Genomic DNA, 23621 nt, shown 5'->3' on the forward strand with positions numbered 1-23621 from the left:
TATGACAACAGTCCATCAGAGCTTTTGGCAGCATTAGTTGAAGTATTAAGTCAAACAGTAGCACAACAGCTCATCTAAAGTATTCAAAACATTAATTTTTAATACAGTAAGTTTTCATTTCTCTTCTAATCAAGATACTAAGATATTTCTATGTTATATGAGTACAGTTTTGCAGAACACACATTTCACTACATACAACAACTCAAATAAGAAAAAGGTATTTGATAATTTACCTACTGACACTCATATTTGCAAGTCAAGGCTAGTGTGACTCAAAATAGACGTGGTACATATATAATGAAATCTTAGAAGTATTTTGTTTTGCATTCAGCTTTACAATGCACGTTAGAATTTTTTGCTAACTTGGCTGCTTTGTGTCCTACAGATCTAGGAAAATCTAGGTAATATGAAAATTGTTTAAGTAGCTACTGTTTTTCTTCCCTTTTTTTTTTTAGTTTACACTTAAATCTTCATGTTTAATGCTTATGCTTAAATGTTTTCATACTCTGGAATTTTGAATACTCAATATATACTGCATACCTGCAGCTGTTTGGGTTGGAAAAGGATGAAGCTTTCTTTACCTGCTCTTTTGTTTCTCCATCATGCTTTGCACTGAAGTCTTTAGGTTGAAACTTCCACAGCAATGAAAGGTCAGTCAAAAGAAGAGGAACTTTCAGAGGGTTTCGGAAGGACACTTCTACAGTTATTGGTTCTATCAAAAAAGTGCAAGAAAATAATGACAACAGGCTTTCCCCATCACAATCTGAAGGCTGTCTCAGAGTATTCACATACAAAACTTGCACAAGAATGTTGGCTCAAATCTCTAATAAGATAGATAAATTTGTATGGATATTTCCTAACTCAGTTTATTTCTGAAGTATAAAAATCTTAACTTTACCTTCTATCACAGCAAGCGGAAATTTGGAGTTATCTGAGTAACGATTTAAACAGAACTGCGTTGGTTGAAAGTTTGAAGGTATTGTTCCTTTATTTATCACAGACACAACCTGCTCCTCGAGCTCCTTCCACTGTTGAGATGATTCTGAGTCATATTCCTGATCCAGGCTTACGTGTGTAGCTGCCTGCTTCTCACCTGGGAAGAGAAAGGCAGTCTTAAAGGCTAGAACAGTGATGTGCAACAGCTGCATCAGAGGGCTGCACTGGCAGTTTGGTAACTATTCTTAAAATATTTAAGTGCTAGGTCACTATAATTCTTATACTACAATTGATTTTAAAAAGTGAGTTGCAGGGCAGTTTGATATGCACACATGGAAGACAACGCTGAGATTAATTTGAATATAGTTCAATTTGGATTCTACAGCATTCCAAGATTTTAGCATGCTACATAGTATACCCAGGCTACAAATCATTTCTACTTTATAACGGAGTACAACTCCACAGTACAGCCTTGGATTATATAAGTATTTCCACTCAGCTTTCTTTACACTCAGGAATCAGAGTGTTTCAAATATTTCATCCTAGAGGAAGTTAACTGTAAAGCTAATTTGTAGCATCGCCACTAGCGTCCAGTATTTGTTACAGCAATAATAATCCCTTTCATGAAGTTCATTACAGACTTGCATTGAAGCTTTCCAGGTGTGAAAAACAGTGACAGTCCGCACAACCACACACACAGATTTCATGTTTACACAGAAAGCCTGAAAACATCCAGCCAGTAGATATTAAGCTCAAGCTTTCTTTTTGAAATATTTTTAAGTTACCTAGTCACTTTAGTTTTACATAATGACAGACTTCTTTTAAATGGCACCAACTCCTGCACTTGAAACTGTTAACTTAAAATTTTCTAACCTTCTGCTGGTCGTCGATCATGGCCAAAGAAAACACGAGTTGCTGAGCTGTTAATATATGGTAAAGGAAGCTGTGGTAAGGGACCATCAGGTGACAGCTGGGTTGCATTCTGGAGCAAAGGAGCAAGAAAACAGAGTGTCATGTACATTACCAATGGTTGAATGATAAGGAAGCCAAGTTAAAAACACTCAATGTTTGAACAGGAAGTACTTTTAAGATGGAATAAATAATTTCAATTAACTGTTTAACTTGTTGTAAATTGTTTTATTTTTTCTATAATAGGTGTTTCAAGTTTGTGAAATTCTTATGGGAAAAGGAGAATAATTATTTTAACCCTGAAATCTAATCACTACCATGGTTGCATTGCTGTTATGAGCTTTATTTGATGCAAAGCTTGACTCTCTAACTCAGAATTTGATAAACTATATTTACTATCCCCCCAGCATTAAACAAGACTCTCACCAAGCTGAGCTGCGGATTCAACTACCAGCCTTTGAGTAAGGTCTGCCATAACTTAAACACCCCAGAAATTCTGTTCATAAGCTTTAAAAGACAGTATCTACATGGCTGCATATTCTGTGGCAATATCAGCACTACACACCCCATGATGTATATAGTATACTGCAATCCAGAATCACCCATGAACTTAAACACAACTCAATGAGTCACTTGATCCAACAAATTCTATAATAAAGAATGAAATTTGCTATACGGATGATAACAGAGCTATCTAGTCTTTATTAAACATGTATTATCAAAAGCCCTCAAAATCATTATAAATTGATCAAAACAGAACAGACCCATTTCCTCTAAAATTATCACAACTACAATCCAGCTATGACCCTCAAAAAGAAGAATTTATTGTAATAAAAACACATACATTACTGTGATAATAACCCATATACTTATATGTGAAAGCGCTACACACATGAAATCTGTGAAAGCACTACACACATGAAATGCAGCATGTGCAGGTTTTTTGAATTCTGAAGTAAAAAACTGAACACATCAACTAGATTAAAAAAAACCAAAAAACTCTGGAACAAAGCAGATAAAACAGAAAATCATTTAATGATTTAATAGAGAATTGGTGGCAACAAAATTACTTAGTACTCAAGAAACAGAGACAAGGAAGTAATTTACCTTATAGACATAAAGATATTCTCTTAAAAAAGCTCCTTGCTGAGCTGGAGGTTGTTTACTGTCATTGATCAAAATATGTCTGAAGGCAGACACAGCGTTGTCCAGCTGACGAAGCGTAAAGGACTGACGACCAATGGTGAAGTTAATGTGGTCTTCTGCAAGAGACCAGCCCTTCCCTTTGTAAACCTGCATGGCTTGACAGTAGCAACGTAAGGCATGTTTCTTCTGCAAGAAAAAAGGTCATTTGTCAAATTTTCCTGTTATCCACTGACTGAAATTATAACATTAGGAAGACTGAACAGTTAAGTCAGAAAAGTATTTTTTACCACATCCCTGCCACTATGCAAACTGTAATGTTTCAGAACTGTGCCTCATAGAATCTGGTCAATACTAATCTAAGCACCGAAGTACTTGTTCCTACAGTACAGAGCCTGGCCTCCAGATTAAGTTCACATTTTCAAAGACTATAGTAACAGGCAGTAAGTTAGAAAAGCAAATAAGAAAAGATTACTTTTAAAACAGTGTTTGAAGTTCCTTTAGGACTGACTGCTAAAGTCTACAGAGCTCTATTGCCAAGCCTCAGGACATAAGCTAGATGTAATACATTTCATTCCACCTGAACTGAACTTTCAGTGTGATACTTTCAGCCAACTGCTGTTCAGTATATGTATCTGGGACAAAAATCCATGCCAAGAAAACCAACAAAACACAGCCCTACATACAAGAAAAATTACCAATCATCGTATCAGCCACTGGGAGATAGATGGACTGATCCCTGTAAGCTACATAGCTCCTTTCCTGCACATACCTCAGGACCCAGGCATTCAATCCCAAGTCTAGGTGTTGAACAGCTGTATAGTCATTCACTGTACAGCTGTCTCAGCTTCTAAAAAATGGCAACAGCATTCCCTTACTTACAGCACTAATGGGGAAAAAATCTAATACACGCTCACACTGATATGGTGATGACAGCAGAGTACAAGCAGTAAATCCTTAACATCAGCATGTACTAGTGACACTTTAAAATATGGTATTATGGTCTGCAGCTAAACAGCCTGGCTGATTTCTCTTAAGTACCATTTTATAGTTTCGTACCTCTAAGGAAAAATAAAATAGCTACATTTCCTGTAACACTGAAAAAGTACTTCTTGGAAACCAGAATCCCTACAAATATTAGATACAAACAGCAAAGAGAGCTCTTACACAAAGCCAAAACTTTACAAAATGCATTCACTTTCCCAGACAAAGGAACAGGATATAAAAGAGTAAAAACATGAAAAACTGATCAATAGCTTCCTGCCATTACTGTTCTGTTGTAACAACAGACAGGAAAACTGTTGCATGAAGAAAACCAAGGAGGGGGTGAAGTATTCCTACTATTCCTTACATCACAGAAGCCACCAATGCAAAAATACTTTTTCTAGTCCTTATCAGGACAGTGAGATTGAGACTGGGTAGGGTGGGAGAAAATCCCCAGCCAAGACCACAGGGCTTTGTTTAAAACAGAAATTTGACACCTTGATTCTCCTGTATTATTGTCTTGCAATAAGAAGTCCAGCAGGAATCAAGCACAAGCTATCTTAACAGAATATATCCCACAACTAATGCAGAAACAAAGCACAAAAGTTCTATCCAAAGAAGTTCATCTACCACCGTTAGAACTGCCTGCAAAGTAATGTGAATGGGAGTAAAAACAATCTGATCTGTATTGCTTTAACTGCCACTCAAGTCTAACAGCCACAGAGATGCTTTGGCTTGTTGTGACTGTTCACACACCAATACAGAACATGTATTTAAGTCACCAGGAAAAACAAATACCTAAATTCTGCTACTATTCTAATAAGCTGAGTTTAACAAATAATTATCTCCCGCAATTCACTCTTATCTCAGGAGTAAAAATATTCCTTTGCCCAAAAAAGCAAAATTACTGTGTATAAAATGAGACCCAGAAATGAAAACACACATCACTTAAGTTTCAAGTCAGTGATCTTCAGCATTCCTTCAAAAACAGAAGTAAAAGGCTAGGGTGATCACTCCAGAAATCATTTTCAGAAGATTACAAAACAGAATATTGCAGACTAGCACAGAAGTGTCAGATGCTAAGCATCTTTTTCCAGACTAACGACACACAAAGTATCTAATACCAGGCATATTTTCCATGTGGAAAGATAATACTTACCTGGCCTGCTTTACTAAATCTGTGGCCAGCCAATATCATATGAAATGCAAACTTTCTAACCATGGGACTTTTCATGTTTATAAAACAATGGGCTGCCTGCTCCAACAGGAGTGCACTGCGAAGATCTGAATCCTGTTTAAAAGGAAAAAAGAAGAGTTAGCCTGAGTCGAATAAAACCATAAAGGTAACAGTGGCCTTGTTTTAATGCTAAGAGGGACAGTAAGTTGTAAGAGTTCTGTGAAGCTGAAGATTCTTTTATATGCAAACATTATATACATATGTGAGTACATAAAATAAGACTAAAAAAAAGTATTTTTCAATATTATTCAATGCCATCATGTTCTTACTTACTTCAGCGAAGCATATATGAACCCGTTTCAGTATGAGTAACAAAAGAAGTATTTTCTGCTTTTTCAGTTACTCAGGCTACAGTTTCAAACACTTACCATTACCTCTGAAGAACTCTCCCACCTTTTACCCTCCCCTTTCCCCTGCAGATATTAGGGCTAAAACCAAAAAATAAGACCTCTACCAGGATGACCGAAAAATACAGGAAGCAATGAAACTTGGTGAATTTTTATCACATGAACCTTTTGAACGTATTGATTTCTTAATGTACATTTTCTTACTATTATATCCTTCTCTTCTGCCAAGACACAGCTATATTACTTTAACCAATCAGAACAGAATCTACTTGATTTTACCACAGCTGAACTCCACACTATCAATGATGCTCAAGTCTGTATCTTCCAATATAGTATCCAGTGAAGATTTTCCTTGCAACTACCAAAATTTTCCACAGGAATACTATGTGCAATTTTAAGCTGTAAAATGACCATGCAGACCTAACAGGATTTAAATTCCTTGCTTTAATAACTTAGTCTGCTCTTGTAAACACTGATAGCAAGCTTAAGTTGAAAGGGAAAGAATGAAGCTACAGAGACACTTGAGAAAGAAAATTACAGAACTAAACAGATTTATTCCGTGCCTAAGCAGTCCAAGGAAGGTCTCAGAAGCATCACATTTGGTGCAGCTGGCCATGAAATCAGAACTACTAGTTAAAATTCCCTCCAAGCTTTAAAGGAGATGCTACACTAACATTTTTCTTCATTCCTTTTAAAGCAAGACAATTCCTGGGTCAGAAGCTGATCCATGCTAATTTTCACCAATTAATATCACAGAAGTGTACGGTTTCACTTACACAGCAAAGTTCTAAGGATTCATACCAGCTGAGCTACAGTAATCTTAGTTGCCTAAACTATAGAGAACTTCTGATTATATATGGGATAGTGTCCACTATGGCTCTAGCAAGCCATGCTAATACTTTTAACACTTGAGTTTGTAAGCTACACCATCCAAGAGCTAGGCAGATGTCAAAGAAAATTAGTTACAAAGCCAAAGATAACATATTTAGCATGGTTAAGGAAGTCAAGCAAGTCATTTGACTAGAAAAAGAGTAACTGTACTAGTTCCTTCACTTACAGTGTACACAGTTTTCTTCACTTCATGCTCTATACCTGTTCATTTGCTACCTTTGGCTAGAAAATATTGTAGCACAAGAATCAGAAGGCAACCTAGAAGTGTTTGAGTAAGAAAACAAATAGTGAGAGGGCAGAAATGGAAAAAGCTACTAAGTTTTACCTCACTGGTCAAACGAATCAGAAGAGCAGCTGCCTCTGAATATTTGCTTTGACTTTTTAAGATTTCAGCACTAAGCAGTACACAGCGTTCAGCCAGAACCATGTTCCTGAAGTAAAAACATGCATGTATTAATAAATATTTATCAAAATAAACCTCAGAGAACTTTTTTATCTTGAATCTTACTAATTTGCTAGACACGACATCAGACTGAGGTTCTGTAGCTTATTCTTCTTAAAGCAAAATATATGACAGTTCACTCCCCACAAAACAACCACATACAGATTGACATGTTAAGTGTCCAATTCTACTATAACAGGAGCGTTATGAAAGTCAAAGCTGGAGAGCATTTTTTAGAACATTATTGTGCTTTTAAGAGTACCAAATAAAATTATCTGATAAACAAGAAATCCAACAGCTAGAAGCAGGTTGTACTGGCAAGTTGTACCAGGTCCCCAACAAGCTGCTCTGTCACACCCACTGCTCAGCAACACAGGGGAAGAAGATCAGACTAAAAACCTCATGTGGCAAGAAAGGGACAGGGAGACCACTCACCATTTAGTCATAGGCAAAACAGACTTGTTTTGGGGAAGATTAAATTAATTTATTGGCAATTAATAACTGAATAGCACAGCGATAAATAAAAGCAGAAATAAAACACCTTCTCCTGACTAATCCTTCTTCCCAGGCTCAAGTTTACTCCAAATTCTTCTACCTCCTCCTCCCCACAAGCAAGGCAGAGGAACAGGGAGAAGAAGCTGTGGTCTTTTAACATTAATTTACAACATTTCTCCTTTGCTGTTTCCTCCTCCTCGCCTGTTTCAGTGTGGGGTCCCTCCCACAGATGCAGTTCTTCAAGAATTGCTCCAGCATGTATAATTTTTGCAGTGTAGGGTCCTTCAGGAACTGTTTCAGTGTGGTTTCCCCACAGGTCACAGCTCCTGACAGCCACCTGCTGTGGCATAGGCTCTGTACAGACTACAGCCATCTTCAAGGTACATCCGCCTGCTCTGGCCTTGGGACAGGCTACAGGGTAGGTCCCTGCTTGCCCATGCACCTCCATGAGCCACAAGGGAAAATCTGATTCAGCATGGTCTTCACCACAGGCTGCAGGGAAGTCCTGTCTTCTCCTGACCTTGGTATCAGCAGGGCTGTTTCTCTCATTTTCTCACTCCTTTCTCCCAGCTGCTGCACAGCTATTTTTACCCTTTCTTAACTGTGTTATCACAGAGGTAACAGCAGCACTGCCAGCTTGGACAGCAGCAGGTTCATTTTGGAGATGAGTGAAAACTGATTCTGCCACAGGCAGCTCCTGCTGTCTTCTCACAGAAACCTTCCTTGCAGCCATCCCACTACCTAAAAATCTACCATGTGAATTCAATACACAAGTTCAATAAGCACTCTGTTAAGAAGAGCCCAGATCTCCTTTCATGCTATCCTAGATATGTTAGTTTATCTTACTCCTTAAAATGTTACCATCATTTTGTGATCATCTGGCACACTATTACTGTTCAGGGCAAGAAAGTTAAGCCACCAGATCTTTCAGCTTTCACCATACAAAGATCAGTACAAAAGTAAACAACATACTTGCAGATATCTCGGTAGGTCTGAATTGCTGTCTCCATATAATGAGCAGGATATGGCCTAGGAGCTCCAGGCTGAAGAAAAGCTGATACTGCTGCCATTTCCTACAAGAGAAATCCAGTAAAGTCAATGTAGGTTTTTCAACAAATCATAAACCTCAAAATACTGAGGAACATGTTTCAATAGCTATTAGATTCAAGATCTTCATCTAATCAGTTACTGGCATATAAAAGTATCCAATACACTGTTAACTGATAAAAGGTTTAATACAACAGCCTATTTATGGCTCTGCTTGTAACTAGCCAGAGAGTTACATACAGAAGTGTTTGCAATTGACAGTACACCCAACATTGTGAAGAAGCATTGATTCAGTGCAGTTTTACAAATCCAAAAGAACTTCCTATTATCAGGAAGATTGCTCCTGCAAAGTAGCACTAACATGTATTTTAAGATGAGGTCTGTTTTTTCAGTTTTGCCTAAATGAAATTACATTACTAGCTTCCAAGGAAACTCTAGTGAACACACAGTCTGAAATTTTACTGCTTTTCTCACAGATTGAAATATTATAGCAAAGATTTTCTGCAGAAAGTAAACATTAAGACTAGGAAATTGCAACAAATTCATAATTAAGACAGCTTCCATTCATTTGGAAATTAAGATTTCTTAATATTATTCTGCTTATTCATATTATCCAAATGCAGAGCAACTTTCTGAACTGTAAAAACAGATATTTAAGTAAAAGTTTTAATCAAGATGCAAAGGTGTACAATAATGCTTCCATGGGTCTATGAAGCAGAGTTTCGAATTTTAGCAAGTTAACCAGACTAAAGTTTAAAATATGTATCTTCTAAAAATTGATAAAATTACTCATTTTCCCCCAGTACTCCCATTCATTTTGTTTAAAATTATTTTAGTCATAAACACCATCATTCTTAGGAGGATATTATGAATGAGTATATGTTTAGAGTGAAATTCAGTAGTGACATACTCAAAGTGTAGCCTTCAAGTTTTAAGTCACCCAAAAACACGTACAATACCATATTTATAGTGACGGAGTCTTGAATTTCTGGAAAATAAGTATTTTACTTAAGTCTAAAAGAGATACTCTAAAGCTATTTTATGTCTGGCTTTGAGTTATCAGTTTAAAGATCAATTTTTCTGGAGGTTGCATTCTAGTTTTTCTCCTTTCCACATTTTAAGAATTAACTCTCCAGTTCTTATTCATATCTTTATGCCCTTCATATAACAGCAGAAAACAGATTTTACAACACCTTGGAGTTTCCTAAAGATAGGCAGCAGATTTGAGGAGACCCTTACAAATTTGGAGGTGGAGAAGAGAGATTGCATTTTATTACCTTCAGACAAATATTAGAGATTATTAGAAAAAGTTCACAGAATGTTCATGTTACATGAAGTACCAACCAGTGCTCCAGCTGCATAAAGCATTGCCTGATCATTTAAGAAGTCCTTCTTTGCTGTATGGTAACAGCTATATGCAAGTTCATAGTGTTGCACCAAAAAGCACAAGTCTGCCATCTTCCGGATTTGAAGTTCTGGTGCTTCTGGTGGATACCTATAAATACAAATATTTAAATTCAAAGTTGTCCTCTCTCAGCCTTGCCCCAAAACAGCCAAGAAAAGTGAATCTCTTTCCTTGCTTCCACACGTAACTTGGCTTCACATCCTACTTTCTTACTAGCAAGATTCACTCTTTCAGTAACACTGAAAGCACACATTCCTCTTAGCCAAGAAATACTGAATGGAGTTTATAACTACCACTCAAACTGCTCAGTCAGATTAACCATCAGAGCTAAGCAGAACTGTATGAGAAGGAAAAAAAATAAGACTTTGACTGTTCACTTAGCTTCAAGTTGTTATTTCTCCACATTTCTCCTGAAATAAGTAAGTCCACTAACAACTATGCTTTATGCCAAAGTTCCTGTCCTCTGCAAGCATCAATCTAATTTTTGGTTAATCCAATATGTATGATTCACTTCAGCAATAATCAAATACATTTTCACAAACACTTGTATGTCAATGCTGTAGGAAGTGAACTACGCTTACAAGTTCAAAACAGAAAGCTAGAATTAGGAACATTTTCATTATGAATCCAAAGACACACAACACAGACATTTGAAGCTGTACGTGCATGTCAAAGACATTAACCTTGACCAGGCAATGACCAAAATTATTTGGACTTCTGTGGTAAAGACAGTTGTTTTTCAAGATTATACAACCTAATTCACAGAGGGAATTACCAAATCATACAGAATTTGTATTTTGCTAACACTTAAAACCTGGTTTTAGTGAATACTTAGACACAGGTGCACTAAGTATGAAATTCCCTTTAGTTTAGCTCTTGAACACACTGTAAAAGCAATATACTCAATACTCTACTGGAACAAATTGCATAGTTACATAAGCAAAAACACCTATACATGGAGTTTGGCTGTAATGACAGGTGGGAAAGCTTGTACAAATTCTTGAAAAATCCCCCATGACAAACCATAGCTTCTTTTTATGACCAATACTCTTAAAATCATTTGTTCATATTAACTTAGAAAGCCTCATTGTAAATAGAGCAGGCAGATGAGACTGCAGTCTATTTTACCCCTTCTTCAAGTTCTGCTACTCCTTTATTGTACATATTCAGGCACAGTACTTTTCATGATTTTTCTAATTGAAATCATTCACAACACTGCTGGTTTAGTTCACTTTGCAGAACACCATCAAACAAACACATGCTTTCCCTCCCACCCCTAAAAAAGGCTACATTTCCAGTTTAGAACTAAAAATAAGGACTGAGATTACTTACAGCAAACCAGAAGTATTCTTGAGCTCATTTATACTTTTCTCTGGAACCTTGCTGCCACTAAACCATTTTTTAGTAGCAGAAAACAGTGATCGGCTCAAGCCTTTCCTGGATATTAACTGGAGGAAGACATTGAATTAGAGAATTAGAGCACTGTATTGCAAGAGACGTAAGTTAAACTAATATAAAAAGTCAAACTTCACTGGTAAATTGATTTGTCTTCCATAAACCAGAAATAATTAAAGGAGTAAAATAACTAAGAACCCTCTTTCTTAGAATTAATCTGACATTGAGACAGAAGTTCTTATATTTATTTTTATATATTCATAGTTCACATGTTTATTTTATCTCAGACAGTTGAGGTTTACAGTTGAGGTTTTTTTATTCTTTCTGTAAAACACACACCTTAAGAACTTGAACATTTGCTACATGTGTTCGAAAACTAAATTCTAAATAATCAGATTATCCAATTTTGGGTAGTAGTCTAATCTAAAATCTAGACTAAGTGCATACTACAAGAACCTTCTCTCTCATCCACATAAAGCATTATCACACCACGAACTACAATTTCAAGTGTCAAAGGTATGAGGCAAGCAACATTACACAACCTCATTCTTTTAGATAAGTTCCACTTAGAAGGAAACTTCTGCAGGGAATTACCACTCCTGTCCTATAAGGCAAACTATAATCACTCTTTAAAGATAATTTTAAAAAGCAGAACATCTCTCTTTTCTTACCAGGACTAGGAATATATCACTGCATTCCTGTTTGCTACACTTTATGTAACCACTTATTTTTAATTCTTCTCCATAAAACTTACTAAATGTAAATATGGTCAGCACATACCAACTCCCAAAAGTCAATTCAGGGAGTGAGCATTCCTAACACAACACGACCCTTCATATGGAAAGCCCTCATACTTAAAACTATAACTTGAATAGACAATCCAATCAAAATAAAACCAGAACTCAGACAACTGACTGATATTTGGGTCCAAAACTTAATGTGAATACAGTAATTTGATTGTACTAATGCAAGTCAATCCATCTCTTCAGCTGCTTAAGCTCATGTAAGAGTGAAACACTTGTAAAATAAAGGACTTCACTGTGATGCAAATAACTTTAATGCATGACCTTGACTGAACATGGACATGATATTAATGTCACTTCCAAAAAATGCTAGTTTGAGAGAAGCATACTCAGCTGCAAAAACTGCTGAAATCAACAGAATTACGCAATTCAGGGTGTCCCTGCATTTCTTCCATGTCAAGTAGCAACTGAGGGGGACAGCTTTTTTTGCAGACAACTATTGATTAAATAAATTTCTTAAATTTAGTTGCGTATTCTGATGTTGAAACACAAAGTCTATTTTGTTCCCCAGGCCAGATTAATCCAAAAGCATAGAATATTAAGGTACAACAGATTTCCCTGGAAACAAGTCACACAGGTTTTCACCAAGAAGCCACCTTGCACTAGAGTTGTTGATACAAATTAGTTCTTGTTTTTATAAAAGACAAATTAAATAATAATGAGAAAACTTCAGTTATTTCTCTTAAATCCACTAACAGTTTTCAGCAAGACTGTTGAATCGTTAGATGCAGAAGGAAGTAATACTGTCAAAACAGATTTTTGGGTAACTGGATTTATACTCTAACCATTTTTCGTTATTATAGCACAAAGTGCTTTTAAGGGTAAACTGACCTGATCATTGAGCTGTCGAATTGTTTTCTCTATGTGTGGCAAAAGTCCCCGAAATGTGAATTCCTGTATGAACTGCCTAATTCGATCGTGATCTGTGAGAGTTAAACAAGCACCATGAGGTGTCCCAGAATTTGACTTCTTTGAGTCTTGAAGTGACGTAGAAGCCTTCATGTAATCAGTGCTATCCAAACTGCCACTGGGATGATCCAGTTGAAGGGGGTGAGTCTTAAAGTTATTTGACAAGCTATCTGTTGAAAGATTGAAATAAAAGTTCCAGTAAGTATAAAGCTACTTAAATATTTAAAAGGTCATTTTTACTAACCTACTTCAAAGCTTCCCTTACTCAGAACTCTGGAAAGCAAAGCAATTCACCAACTGTTCTGCACTACAGATCAATGCTGAGCAGGCAGCAGCTGAGCACTGACTATTGTATCATCCCTTCATCCCTGCAATTCTCAGAAAGTTCAGGCAATCACAAGAATTACAACATGACTAAATATGTTCAGATTTGGTCCTCAACTACAGTGCAAAAAAAATCTTCCAGTATGCTGATTAATATTAACAACTTTGAAGGAAAACTGTGGAAACATTAAAATCAAAATAAAGCATTCATCAAAGTTGGGATTGCAGCAATTACTACAATGGCTCCATTGGGTCCATTCTCTTTTTTTTTGTTTATGTTTTAAGGTTAAAAAAAAAAAAAAAAAACCAACAAAACAAATCTAATTTTCCATGTTGTTCCAAGCAATCATGATGTAAAACAATTTCCTCCAAAGTCCTCTTTGTTCAATGAGAAGGACTGCTTATCACTCTTGCATTTGGCTCTCTGAAATAGACTGAGACACTGCTTCACTCTAAGACTTAAGCAGTTCTCTTATTTATAAGAAAATCAGCTTGCTCTATGTGGCACCAAGCAAAGCTGAGCTGTGAAAGCAAATCCTCAATGGATATTACTCATGAAATCTAATCCTGAGTTTTTAAAGTTCAATTGGTAGCTCCTAGATTACATCTGGGCTTACAAAGATGGCAACTGTAGGGTCTCCTACACATACTAGGTCTCCAAAAGCCTTTCAGGTGAGATATGAAGGATCTGGACTGAGGCAGGCCAGGCAATGCAGGGTACCTCACTTTTTCCCTGTTTGGTGATGCCTCTCATCTGAATCCTACACACCTATCTTAATTGTGTTTAAGGGTGCAATAATTTGCACTCAATTTCATTTACTATCCTCTCCCATCCACAAGCCGAGTTCCAAAGCAAATGCTTCCAATCAACTTAGAAACTAAGCACTTCCCTAACATTTACAGATTTAATATGAAAACCAAGGACAAACTCCAAAACCTCAGCTTCCAAGTTATAGCGAAGTATACAAACCAGAACTTTCATTATTATGAAAACTGGCCATTTAAACCTATGCTATTTTCACTAATTACCAGAGTTTGCAGACAATATGCTTAGACTTACAAAATATGAGCCCAATACATCATTAACCACCTCATTAAGGAGATGTCACCAATCCAGTAGGTCAGTACCACAGCATTTTTCTTTGAGGGCACTTAGAGCATTTAAAAAACCATTACTCTGAGCTGCCTAACAGACCATCTAATTAAATACTGTCCAAGACAAAAGACAGTTGTGCAAACGCTCTAAGATCGAGGTTTTCATAAAGCTACAAAAATACCTTTAATTTCACTGTCTATGCCATCTGATATCAAGTGATCAGTATTCTTGTTTGAAACAACAGTATAATCTTCATAGGAATCCTGCCAGAAAAGAGAGGGGAAAAAAGTCAGAACTTTAAGACTACTCATCCACATACAAAAGTCATTAAACAATAGTTGTCAGTTTCAATAAGTTAACTGAATTACTACAGTAGAGTGTTTGTTCATATGTATTAACTTCTCTAAGTAGTCTCTGAGGCTTTAATAAACTGTCTTATTTTAAAGATGAAAGTTATATTCACCAAATTAATCAAGTACCTTCTAACTTGCTCAACTGGCTTGCCTGTCAATCAAAGTAACTCCAACTCTTGCACAGCAATGCCTACAGCAGCAAAAATATATTCCCTAAAGCAGTTCCTGAATAAGCTCACACACACAAAGATCTATATTGCACAGTTCACACGAGACAGAAAAAAAGAAAAATATCTGATTAGTTTATGGTGGACTGTAACTCACTGGTCCTCTTAGCTTATAGACTATGGAATGTTTTGACTTTTCAGTGGCAGCTGATGCCAAGAATGGCTACCTAGAACAAACAGCTACATTTGGTAAAGAAATATGATTCCAGAAGCCTTTTAATCATAAGGAGTTATAACTGCAAGTCAGTCAAAAGCAAACTCAAAAAAAGAGTATTTTTGGTTCTAAAGCCAAAAATACAGATATTTATGGCAAACTCAAAACACACCATCCCTTGCAATCTTAGCAGATGACAGACCAGACTAGACCCACAAGAAGTTATCACAAAAACCACACATACTCCCACAAAACAACACACCCAGACTATTTAGTGAAGTACAGAAGACCCAGGGAAAAAAATTTAAGACTGAGAAAGACAAATAAAAATGAAGGTAGAAATTTGCTATGAACACGACACTTCTGAGGTTGTTTCCTCTTACAACTCTTATTATTTCTTATTTATTGTCTATTATTTCTGTGTTCCTGTCAATCTATTTCAGACAGTCCAGTATTTCAGTGCTCCTTACTGTCAACTTAAGTAGCACAGAGGACAGTTCCTACTGAGGACTCATCTTATGCCCTCACGAAAAGCCACAGCTGTGTCAGAAGTGTCTGGACTGCATAACCATTCTGCAGAAACACATAACACTAAGGTGAAACTTAATGCAACTACAATGGACTTTCATAAGCATGGTAAGATCCGTTTTTAGAACACTGTAATACCTGGTTCTGGATAGTGTTTTTCTGAAGGTACTGACTCCAAGGATCTGGTATCTGTTCGTCTGCTCCTCTGTTAGACACCCGAGAATTTATTTTCAGCAAATAGCAACCCTGAGTTCCATATCTCTGTTTCATCTCTTCATAAATGGAGTCAGCTCTGAAACAGTAAAACAACATTTATCCTGTCTTGATATCAAACTAACTTTAGAGCATGTACTGCAACAAACTATTTTAGACTATTATCTATAGTGCTTAAAAGGAAAATTCTCCTATTTTTAAAACAATCCATTATGCAAGAGTAAACTGAAAATCTTTGATAATTAGTCCAGAAAGCTACCAAAGAAAGCACCTACCCCAAAAGCTGGGACTGATTAATTTCATTTTACAAGAAGATCATCTAAAAATAATACTTTCAAATATCTGTCTTGATAATAGCATACTGGCTAATGGATCCTGTTGCATGTCTAATCTCAATAGAATTTATCAACACAAACATTTTGGTCAAAGAGCTCATCTGTAAGCTCACTGAAGGCAGATGACCCACCTTTGCTCTTCTCCTGTGCTTACATCATGCAGTAGCACATAATATTTGAGCGTGTTTGGTATAAACCACTTGGGATATGAGTATTCACTACTGTGCTGAATCCGATGCTGTTCTTGGGACAGCTTCAGGAACTGCTCCACAGGGTCAGGTTCACTAGAAGAAACTACCAGCATACCTGATTTCATTAAGGACAATACCCAAAGAACAAAGGGACACCACTGATCATAGAATAAAACAGGAAGTATATAAAATAGAATAGATGATACAATACTTAGGTATGTAAAACATGCTGCCACAAAAGTATGTGCAATCAGAATTTGGCCTTACTCTCAATAAAAAAACAATCAGTTAACTAACATCTGTAAAATGAGATGCAACAGGAGTTTGCTCCAATTCCGACCGTGAATCTAAGTTTAAGCTGCTACATGATAGCAAATTTAAGATTTTACATAGAGACTAGATGTTCACATAGCAAACATGTAGCTGAAATTCATCCCCACCGTATTTTAGCTTTCAACCTCCAAGGAGAGTTGGGGCTTTAAGTTATCACCTGAACAACAGTAATCACCAGCATTCATAAACACAGCAACACCACCCGAGTAAAAAGCAGAAGTGGTCAGATTTTTACCTCAACTACACAATCATTAATAAGGAACATCCCACCCTGCTACATCTACTCACCAAATCAAAAAACATTACTTCAGAGAAGCCAGAAAGCAAAGCTGTAATTTAAATATTATTAAAATTCAGAAGCCAGAATCAGTATTTTGCAAAGTTAATTCTGCACAGGTGTGGCCATTATAATACCTTTCCACTATACTGAAATTATAATGTTCAGTACAGAATTAGGAATGGAGTGTCATAAAACCTGCAGTATCATAATTACTGTAAAGCTTAACACCAGCTACATCATGAAACAGTGATTATTCTCAATTTCCCTGTAGACAAGCAAATTAGGCCTAAGCTTTGGTAAAAAAAAAAAAGTGAAAGCATTCAGGCATCTTTCCAGACTTCTTTTTATCCAGCATAGCTCAAAGTTCACCAAATTTCCAAAACATCATCTCCCCAACCTCCACCACTCCATCTGCTTACAAAAAGCTATTAAAAAGCAGCAGATGCATCCCAAATACACATTCCTCTGTTGTAGATAAGGGACAGACAAGAGATACTTCAAGAGCTACAGCAGAAAGTGTCCGAGGATAATGGAGTTTCATTTACAGGTATTGTCTTTGAGCTCACTTTGACACAAAAAGAGTGTGTGAAGAAGGGGGAAAAAACCCAATAGGAACACTATAAAAAAACTCAGGCCAAACAGTCACAAAGAAAACCCTGACGCCCTTATGAAACCAGTCTGTGTAGTCAGACATAAAAGAAAAATATATAGACTTCAAATCATAATTGTGAAAGAGTTACTGCAAAATTTTCAGTGTCTCCTACATTACATTTTGTAACAGCCTTCCCTGGAGCGGTCTGTAACATTGAAAGGATACATGCAACATAGTGGTTTAAGAATTCGTGATCAGATGCAGGCATGGACTGAAGAAAGCACTCTCTGTAAGACTCAAACCAAGGAGTAGTAGCTGAAATACACAATAAAACACGACAAATTAGACTATTCAGTGAAACTTGTTTACCCATTAATGAAAAGGAAGTATGAAAGACTACACCTGAGAGTGAAGCCTGCAAACTCTGACAAGGTTTGCATGGCAGGGGAAAGAAGGAGGAACAGTCCAAGGAGAAAGTATTTTAGATGCAACACAAGTAGGAGAAACAGTAACACTTGAATCAAATCCTGTGAAACTGAATAGCACCTTAAGCACCACATTCCTCACCACTTCAGGCTCACATGTATTGAGTCCTTGTTAAACCACTACTCTTTACCATCCCTTTAAACACTCAAACACTTGGCAAAGAAAGAAATAAATTCTTCTAACAGTCATTGAATTTCTGGGCTAGGGATGTAAGAATTGACCAAGAAACAAAATTCATTTTTGAGTATGTAGAGGAGCTAAGGATTACCAAAACCCTATGCTGCCTGTTTTCTACAAGTGCTGACTTGGCTTGACAGCAGTCCCCTTCCCATGCCTTGCTAAAACAAACAGTTCAGCTGGCAAAGATCCAAGAAGATAAAACCTCAGATCTAAGTTGTGCCATTAATGCCTAATAATTTTAACCTGCCAAGTTCAAGGCCCTTTCACAATAGGGATTTCATTTTCCTAAGAGTAACAAATCAAAGGAAACCAAGGATGTCTGGGACATCAAAAAAATGTGAACCTAATATTGTCCATTTCTTTCCACTCCAGCTATAGGTCAAACAATGAACTATTATTTCTTCTTTTAAGCCTGTTCTATTATATCTTTGTTCTCCAACCCCTTTCCCTTGAGTGGGAAACAGATTCCAGAGCAAAATCAATTCACTTTCAATAACCTCATTTCACACTGAAGTAACTGGAATCCACTGTCATCTCACCTGCAAACTAGAAAACAGTAACTAGCAGAGAAAAAAATTTGTGAAGAAAATCTGAAGGTATTTTCTTTATATGACCCTAAAAACCCACATTGCTAGACTTTAGTAAATAAAAATACCTAATGCTTTGTAAGGCTCTCATGCACCTCCTCATAAAAACCAAGCCAAACCACCACTTTGATTTCTTAAGCTAATTTTGGAAACAGGTTCACTTTTATGTTGGCATTATCTTGTATGTATCATTCATTTAATGCATTTTCTTCAATCCTACATTGTCAAGCCATCTTAGATTGGCTTCAGACACACAGAAGTCGGACACAGCCACACTTGAATTCAGTCTAGCATTGAGCACATATCACATTAAAAAAAGCCTAATAGGAGACAAACTTCCAGCTTTTGGTTATAGCCTTTCCAGAAACTGTTCTCTGAGTACTCATCTAGGATATAAAAAGCTCTTGGCTTTACTGAGTCCTACATGCAAACATGCCAACTATTTAAATTAAGGAAAACACAGCTTGTTATTATTAAAAGTAAGCCATAAGAAAGTGACGCATACGCATTTTTCACAAGTATAACAAGCCATGCAGTAACTCTGGTTCAAAGTAAACACTGTTAAACAACCTAAGGCAAAAAATTTTCACTTCTGTTTTACAGCTGAATCACTGCAAAATAAAAAAATGTGTGTTTTTTAAAATCTGAGAGTTACAAACAGGGAAGTACTACTCTGTTTTGTGGATTGGTTCCCTTGCCCTCTTTTTTCATTAGGCCTATTTAAAAACCTTGGAAGCAGCCTCAAAGGAAACTGGGATTTCCTCTACACAGCAACATCAACAGGATTCACTTGAGCCTTTTACAGGGCTGTAATCACTTATTGTAGATACTTGATAAACACACACCATACTCAAAACAAAAGCAGTATTTGAAAAAAATTTTACTACTGTAACACCTCATAACACCTTACAGCAGTGTAAACCAGCACTGCCATTCAGGTACCCAGATCCATACACTTTGCATTTTTCCAGTATGCTGAAACAGAACTGAAGTTTTGGCAAACTTGTTAACACATTCAGAACTTATTAAGAATAAAAAAAAGTAGTATTTCTACATAACAGCGTAATAATGGAAAGTCTACTTAATGAAGTTTTGTACCCTTTAGGCATTTAGCAGGATCTGAACAGATACTACTGAAGGGATGAATGGATATTATTCACCAAAGGCATAAACTATATTAATATATAAAAATGAAAAACATCAGAACCTGGCTCTTATAGACCACAATGCAGAGACTTGAGAGGTCAATAACCAATGTGGTTTGGTAGCAATAAGTCTCATAAACTACATAAAAATGTATTAGAGAGCTTTTTCTTTTTTTAAGGATCATACTCCAGAAAGGATGTCAATATAGCAGAGACACACGTGCTCTAAGTACAGTCAGCAGTTGAGTTCCAACTTAAAAAGTGTTACTGTCCCCTGAGAAAGACATTCCCCAGAGAAGCAGAAAGTACACTTGAAATACAGCATAGTGACAGTATACAGTTCCATAGGATCAAACAATCCAGTGTTTTTAACAGCATCAGGTAATTTACCACCACCACCCTTATTGATTGTATGGAAAGACCAAATGATTTTGATTAACAGGAGTAGAAATGTGATTAAAAGAAAAATTAAAACAACCACCACCAACGATTTTTCAGTTAGGGGGAAAAAATGGAGGAACACACATCTACGTCTGGAAAAGTGCTGAACAGTTGTAGCAGATGGTAAGGAAAGGTGGAGGGGGCACATGGAAAAGGAGTAAAGGGCAATTTGGCAAATCAGCACCAACCACAAAAAAATACCTGAATAAAACGTGGATGTGTTCAGTTCCATCAGTGTCTCTTTCCAATTACTGTACCAAGGAACACTAGCCTTAACTGAGCGATCTGATAGAAAAAACATGATATTATTATACTAAAAAGGGTCAGATGCAAACACACTCTCGGCTTTTACACCCTGGTAGCGTGAAGTAGAAAAAATCTACACCATGCAAGCCCATGAGGGGCATGCAGGAGATTTGATTCCAGCTAACCTTAATCATGAATATTTCAAGCTTCTCAACATTTGACAGAGTATTTTAATGGAAATCAATATTAATTTCTAGTTCAGCCCCAATTCTAGGCTCAAACAAAAATGGAAATTCTATCAAGTAGCAAAGATTTAACTTGTATCTACACTCGATTTTTATTTTACCAGATGGAAGACAGTAAATCTAAGGCACTAACTTGTGAGATTTCCAAGCCTATAGTACTAGTTAAAAGTGCCTGAATACATTAGCTGCTGAAAGTGGTTGCCCCAACATTCTCATCTCAAACATATTCCTCCAATGCCTCATGCCAGCATTTATAGCATGCAGCCTTGAACAAACATAGCCAGGGAACTGATCTAGTAGAAAAAAAAGTCTTTCCTTCTTTCAAATAATTTAGCTCTTTAATGGGATCATTTTTCTTCACTTTCTACATGCACCAGTACATGGGAGAAGCAGGCATGGCTGAACACAAGCAACTTTTCAGCAACCAGATGAGTCTCCCAGCACTAGATTATGGAAATAAAAGAATATTAAACAAAACTGTAACGAAGAAGGATTACAAACAATTAAATCAATACAACACACCAGTTCCAAAACTTTTATCAAAAAAAGAGCAGGATTATGACCCCAGTGCCAGAAACATAACTCAGCTTCTTAAACAGTGTTTATCTTTCTTCAAAATAGACTGCACTTGATCACCATTAAAATTAAGGAAATATCTTTTAATATTGTTATCCTAGAAAACTAATTCACTCCCAAAAAAGAACAAATTAAGAACTGATGAGAACATTTCCCATTTGCAATGCCAAATGACTATGTTCTGCTGTCAGGAATGAAGGCATCCCTTGGTTTGAATAAAATGCTCTAAGTTGAAAAAAAAATACCCTAAATGTCTTAATAAATACTCATATCCATCTAAGCATAAAGAAACCCTACTTGGTATTTACTCATACCCTCTTACACTGTAATGGGATACAAACTCCTCCATCACAGCACTGTCAGTGTTTTGTGACACAGAGCTCCACTGAATGACAAAGCTACTACATGAATTTGTCCTTCTTTGTGATCTTAAACAGCTTATACACCTCTCCTCCTGCCAAATAAGCATATAGCCAGTGTGAATGGAAATAGGAACCTAATCACTGAGAGATAAAAGATAGTCAAACACGGTAATTTGTACATCTGAGGCTCCAGCAGCAAATATGGAAAACAAAAGGAGAGATATTTGCTTCTGTAACTACAAAGCATTGCTTAATATAGCCACTATTTTTCTTCCCTTCTTTCAACATCTAAACTAAGGTCATTAAAAACCTCATGGAAAAGTCTCCTCACTGATATCATTCTGCTTTCTTAGGGTTTTTCCATCTCTAAAATTGAAGCAAACTTTCCATCAAAAAAAAAATTCATAGCAAAATGGCAATTCACCAATGTGATCTATAAAGAAGGGCACAGAAATTTTACAAAATGTAGGATTTTCAACACATCTCAAAAACAAGAAATTTCCAGGCTCAGGTCTTTTGCTTTATAACCAACACGGGAGATCAAGCTAAAGACGTATCTTGTAAATTAGGTATCCAAGACATGAGATTATGCCATTTTTCCATTATCAACATTAAAAAAGAATTTACTACAGCAACATTAGTCACTAATCCTCACAAAGTTTTATCAGTCTATTGCTATAGCAGAGCTAAACTCTTCACTGCAGGCTGAACTTTAAATACAATAAATTATGCATGTTTAAATAGGGCAGTGCATACAAGCTTCAAACTAAGTACATGCTCAGAAGCTTTAATGGATTAGGGTCTTAATTGGGAGGAGTTCAATCTTCTCAGCTCCTAAGATCAGGTCTCATTTAGCATTATTCACAATACCTCATCACTTGGAGATCTGAGAAAAAAAACATTTTTAGAATACTCTAGTCATTTTGACAGTGAAATATGAAGCACAAGTTCCACAGAGGAAAAAAAAAAAAAAAGACAAAGAATCAAAGGAATCACACACCTTTCCTCACAGTCCTTTTTCCTTAAGCTTTTTATGACTTTATCATAAAAAATAAAAGAAGCTAGGATAACTAAGATAACTAACTAACTTCAAGATAAAGCCGTACATTAGTACCAACACCAAGTTCTGACATTTATCCAGCCAACTGCAACAAGTCACTGTATCAGTTTTGTAACAAGAAAATTACACAATGAAAGCATCGCTAATGGCTACATTAAAATAATGATTTCGCAGAAGTTGAGAAGAACTACAATACCAGGAAAATTAAAATTATTAATTCAGTTCAACCACTCTTTCAGCATTACATATAGCCAAAACTATTGGCTATAAATCCAAGGTTTCAGTAAAAGCAATGTCTCAAAACTGCATCTCTGAATAATTTTAGTACATGCCACAAAGCTGAAATGAAGGCTAGAAATCTCTCAGCCAATTCCAGTTTACATGATGAAAAATACAATGCATTACATACCACTGATGTTGAGATCATAATCTCCAGCTGTGATCACATTAGCTACCAGTCCTTCAGCAGGCTGACTGACAGACACAACATCATGCAGAAGTTTCCGAATAGCACCGGGCTGAGGTGGGTGAGTAATGATGTTGTTGACAGCGATCTTCAAATTTTTAATGATGTGAAGCTGATTATTAGGATCTCTCATGTGAACTAAAAAGGAAAAAGAAGAGGATTTGTTGAGGAGTGTGACAGAGTTAAAATAGTTGTCATAAATTAGTCTTTTTCCAACACATTATCTCTTTAAAGATTGCTCCACTAAACTTCTCCATC

At 36.4% G+C, this 23621-nt stretch overlaps 1 protein-coding gene across 4 annotated transcripts in view; it reads right to left on the reverse strand.

The window, feature by feature from the left end:
* TRAPPC8 (trafficking protein particle complex subunit 8) overlaps positions 1–23621 on the reverse strand; it is a 51548-nt gene that overhangs the window by 22387 nt on the left and 5540 nt on the right. For 2 of the 4 annotated variants that reach the window (XM_066562715.1, XM_066562723.1), the window contains exons 2-17: positions 23307–23501; positions 20610–20693; positions 17795–17884; positions 16305–16479; positions 15764–15917; positions 14545–14626; positions 12866–13113; positions 11169–11284; positions 9776–9926; positions 8357–8457; positions 6773–6878; positions 5132–5263; positions 2953–3177; positions 1810–1918; positions 899–1093; positions 582–712 (exon numbers count right to left, since the gene is read on the reverse strand). In XM_066562715.1, the coding sequence (XP_066418812.1) occupies positions 582–712; positions 899–1093; positions 1810–1918; positions 2953–3177; positions 5132–5263; positions 6773–6878; positions 8357–8457; positions 9776–9926; positions 11169–11284; positions 12866–13113; positions 14545–14626; positions 15764–15917; positions 16305–16479; positions 17795–17884; positions 20610–20693; positions 23307–23501 (2294 nt within the window). The remainder of the gene's footprint in view (positions 1–581; positions 713–898; positions 1094–1809; positions 1919–2952; positions 3178–5131; positions 5264–6772; positions 6879–8356; positions 8458–9775; positions 9927–11168; positions 11285–12865; positions 13114–14544; positions 14627–15763; positions 15918–16304; positions 16480–17794; positions 17885–20609; positions 20694–23306; positions 23502–23621) is intronic. The other 2 variants (XM_066562732.1, XM_066562742.1) reach the window with 1 other exon arrangement.

The sequence above is a fragment of the Molothrus aeneus genome, chromosome 1, assembly GCF_037042795.1.
Source record: "Molothrus aeneus isolate 106 chromosome 1, BPBGC_Maene_1.0, whole genome shotgun sequence".
In the NCBI taxonomy this organism is placed as follows: domain Eukaryota; kingdom Metazoa; phylum Chordata; class Aves; order Passeriformes; family Icteridae; genus Molothrus; species Molothrus aeneus.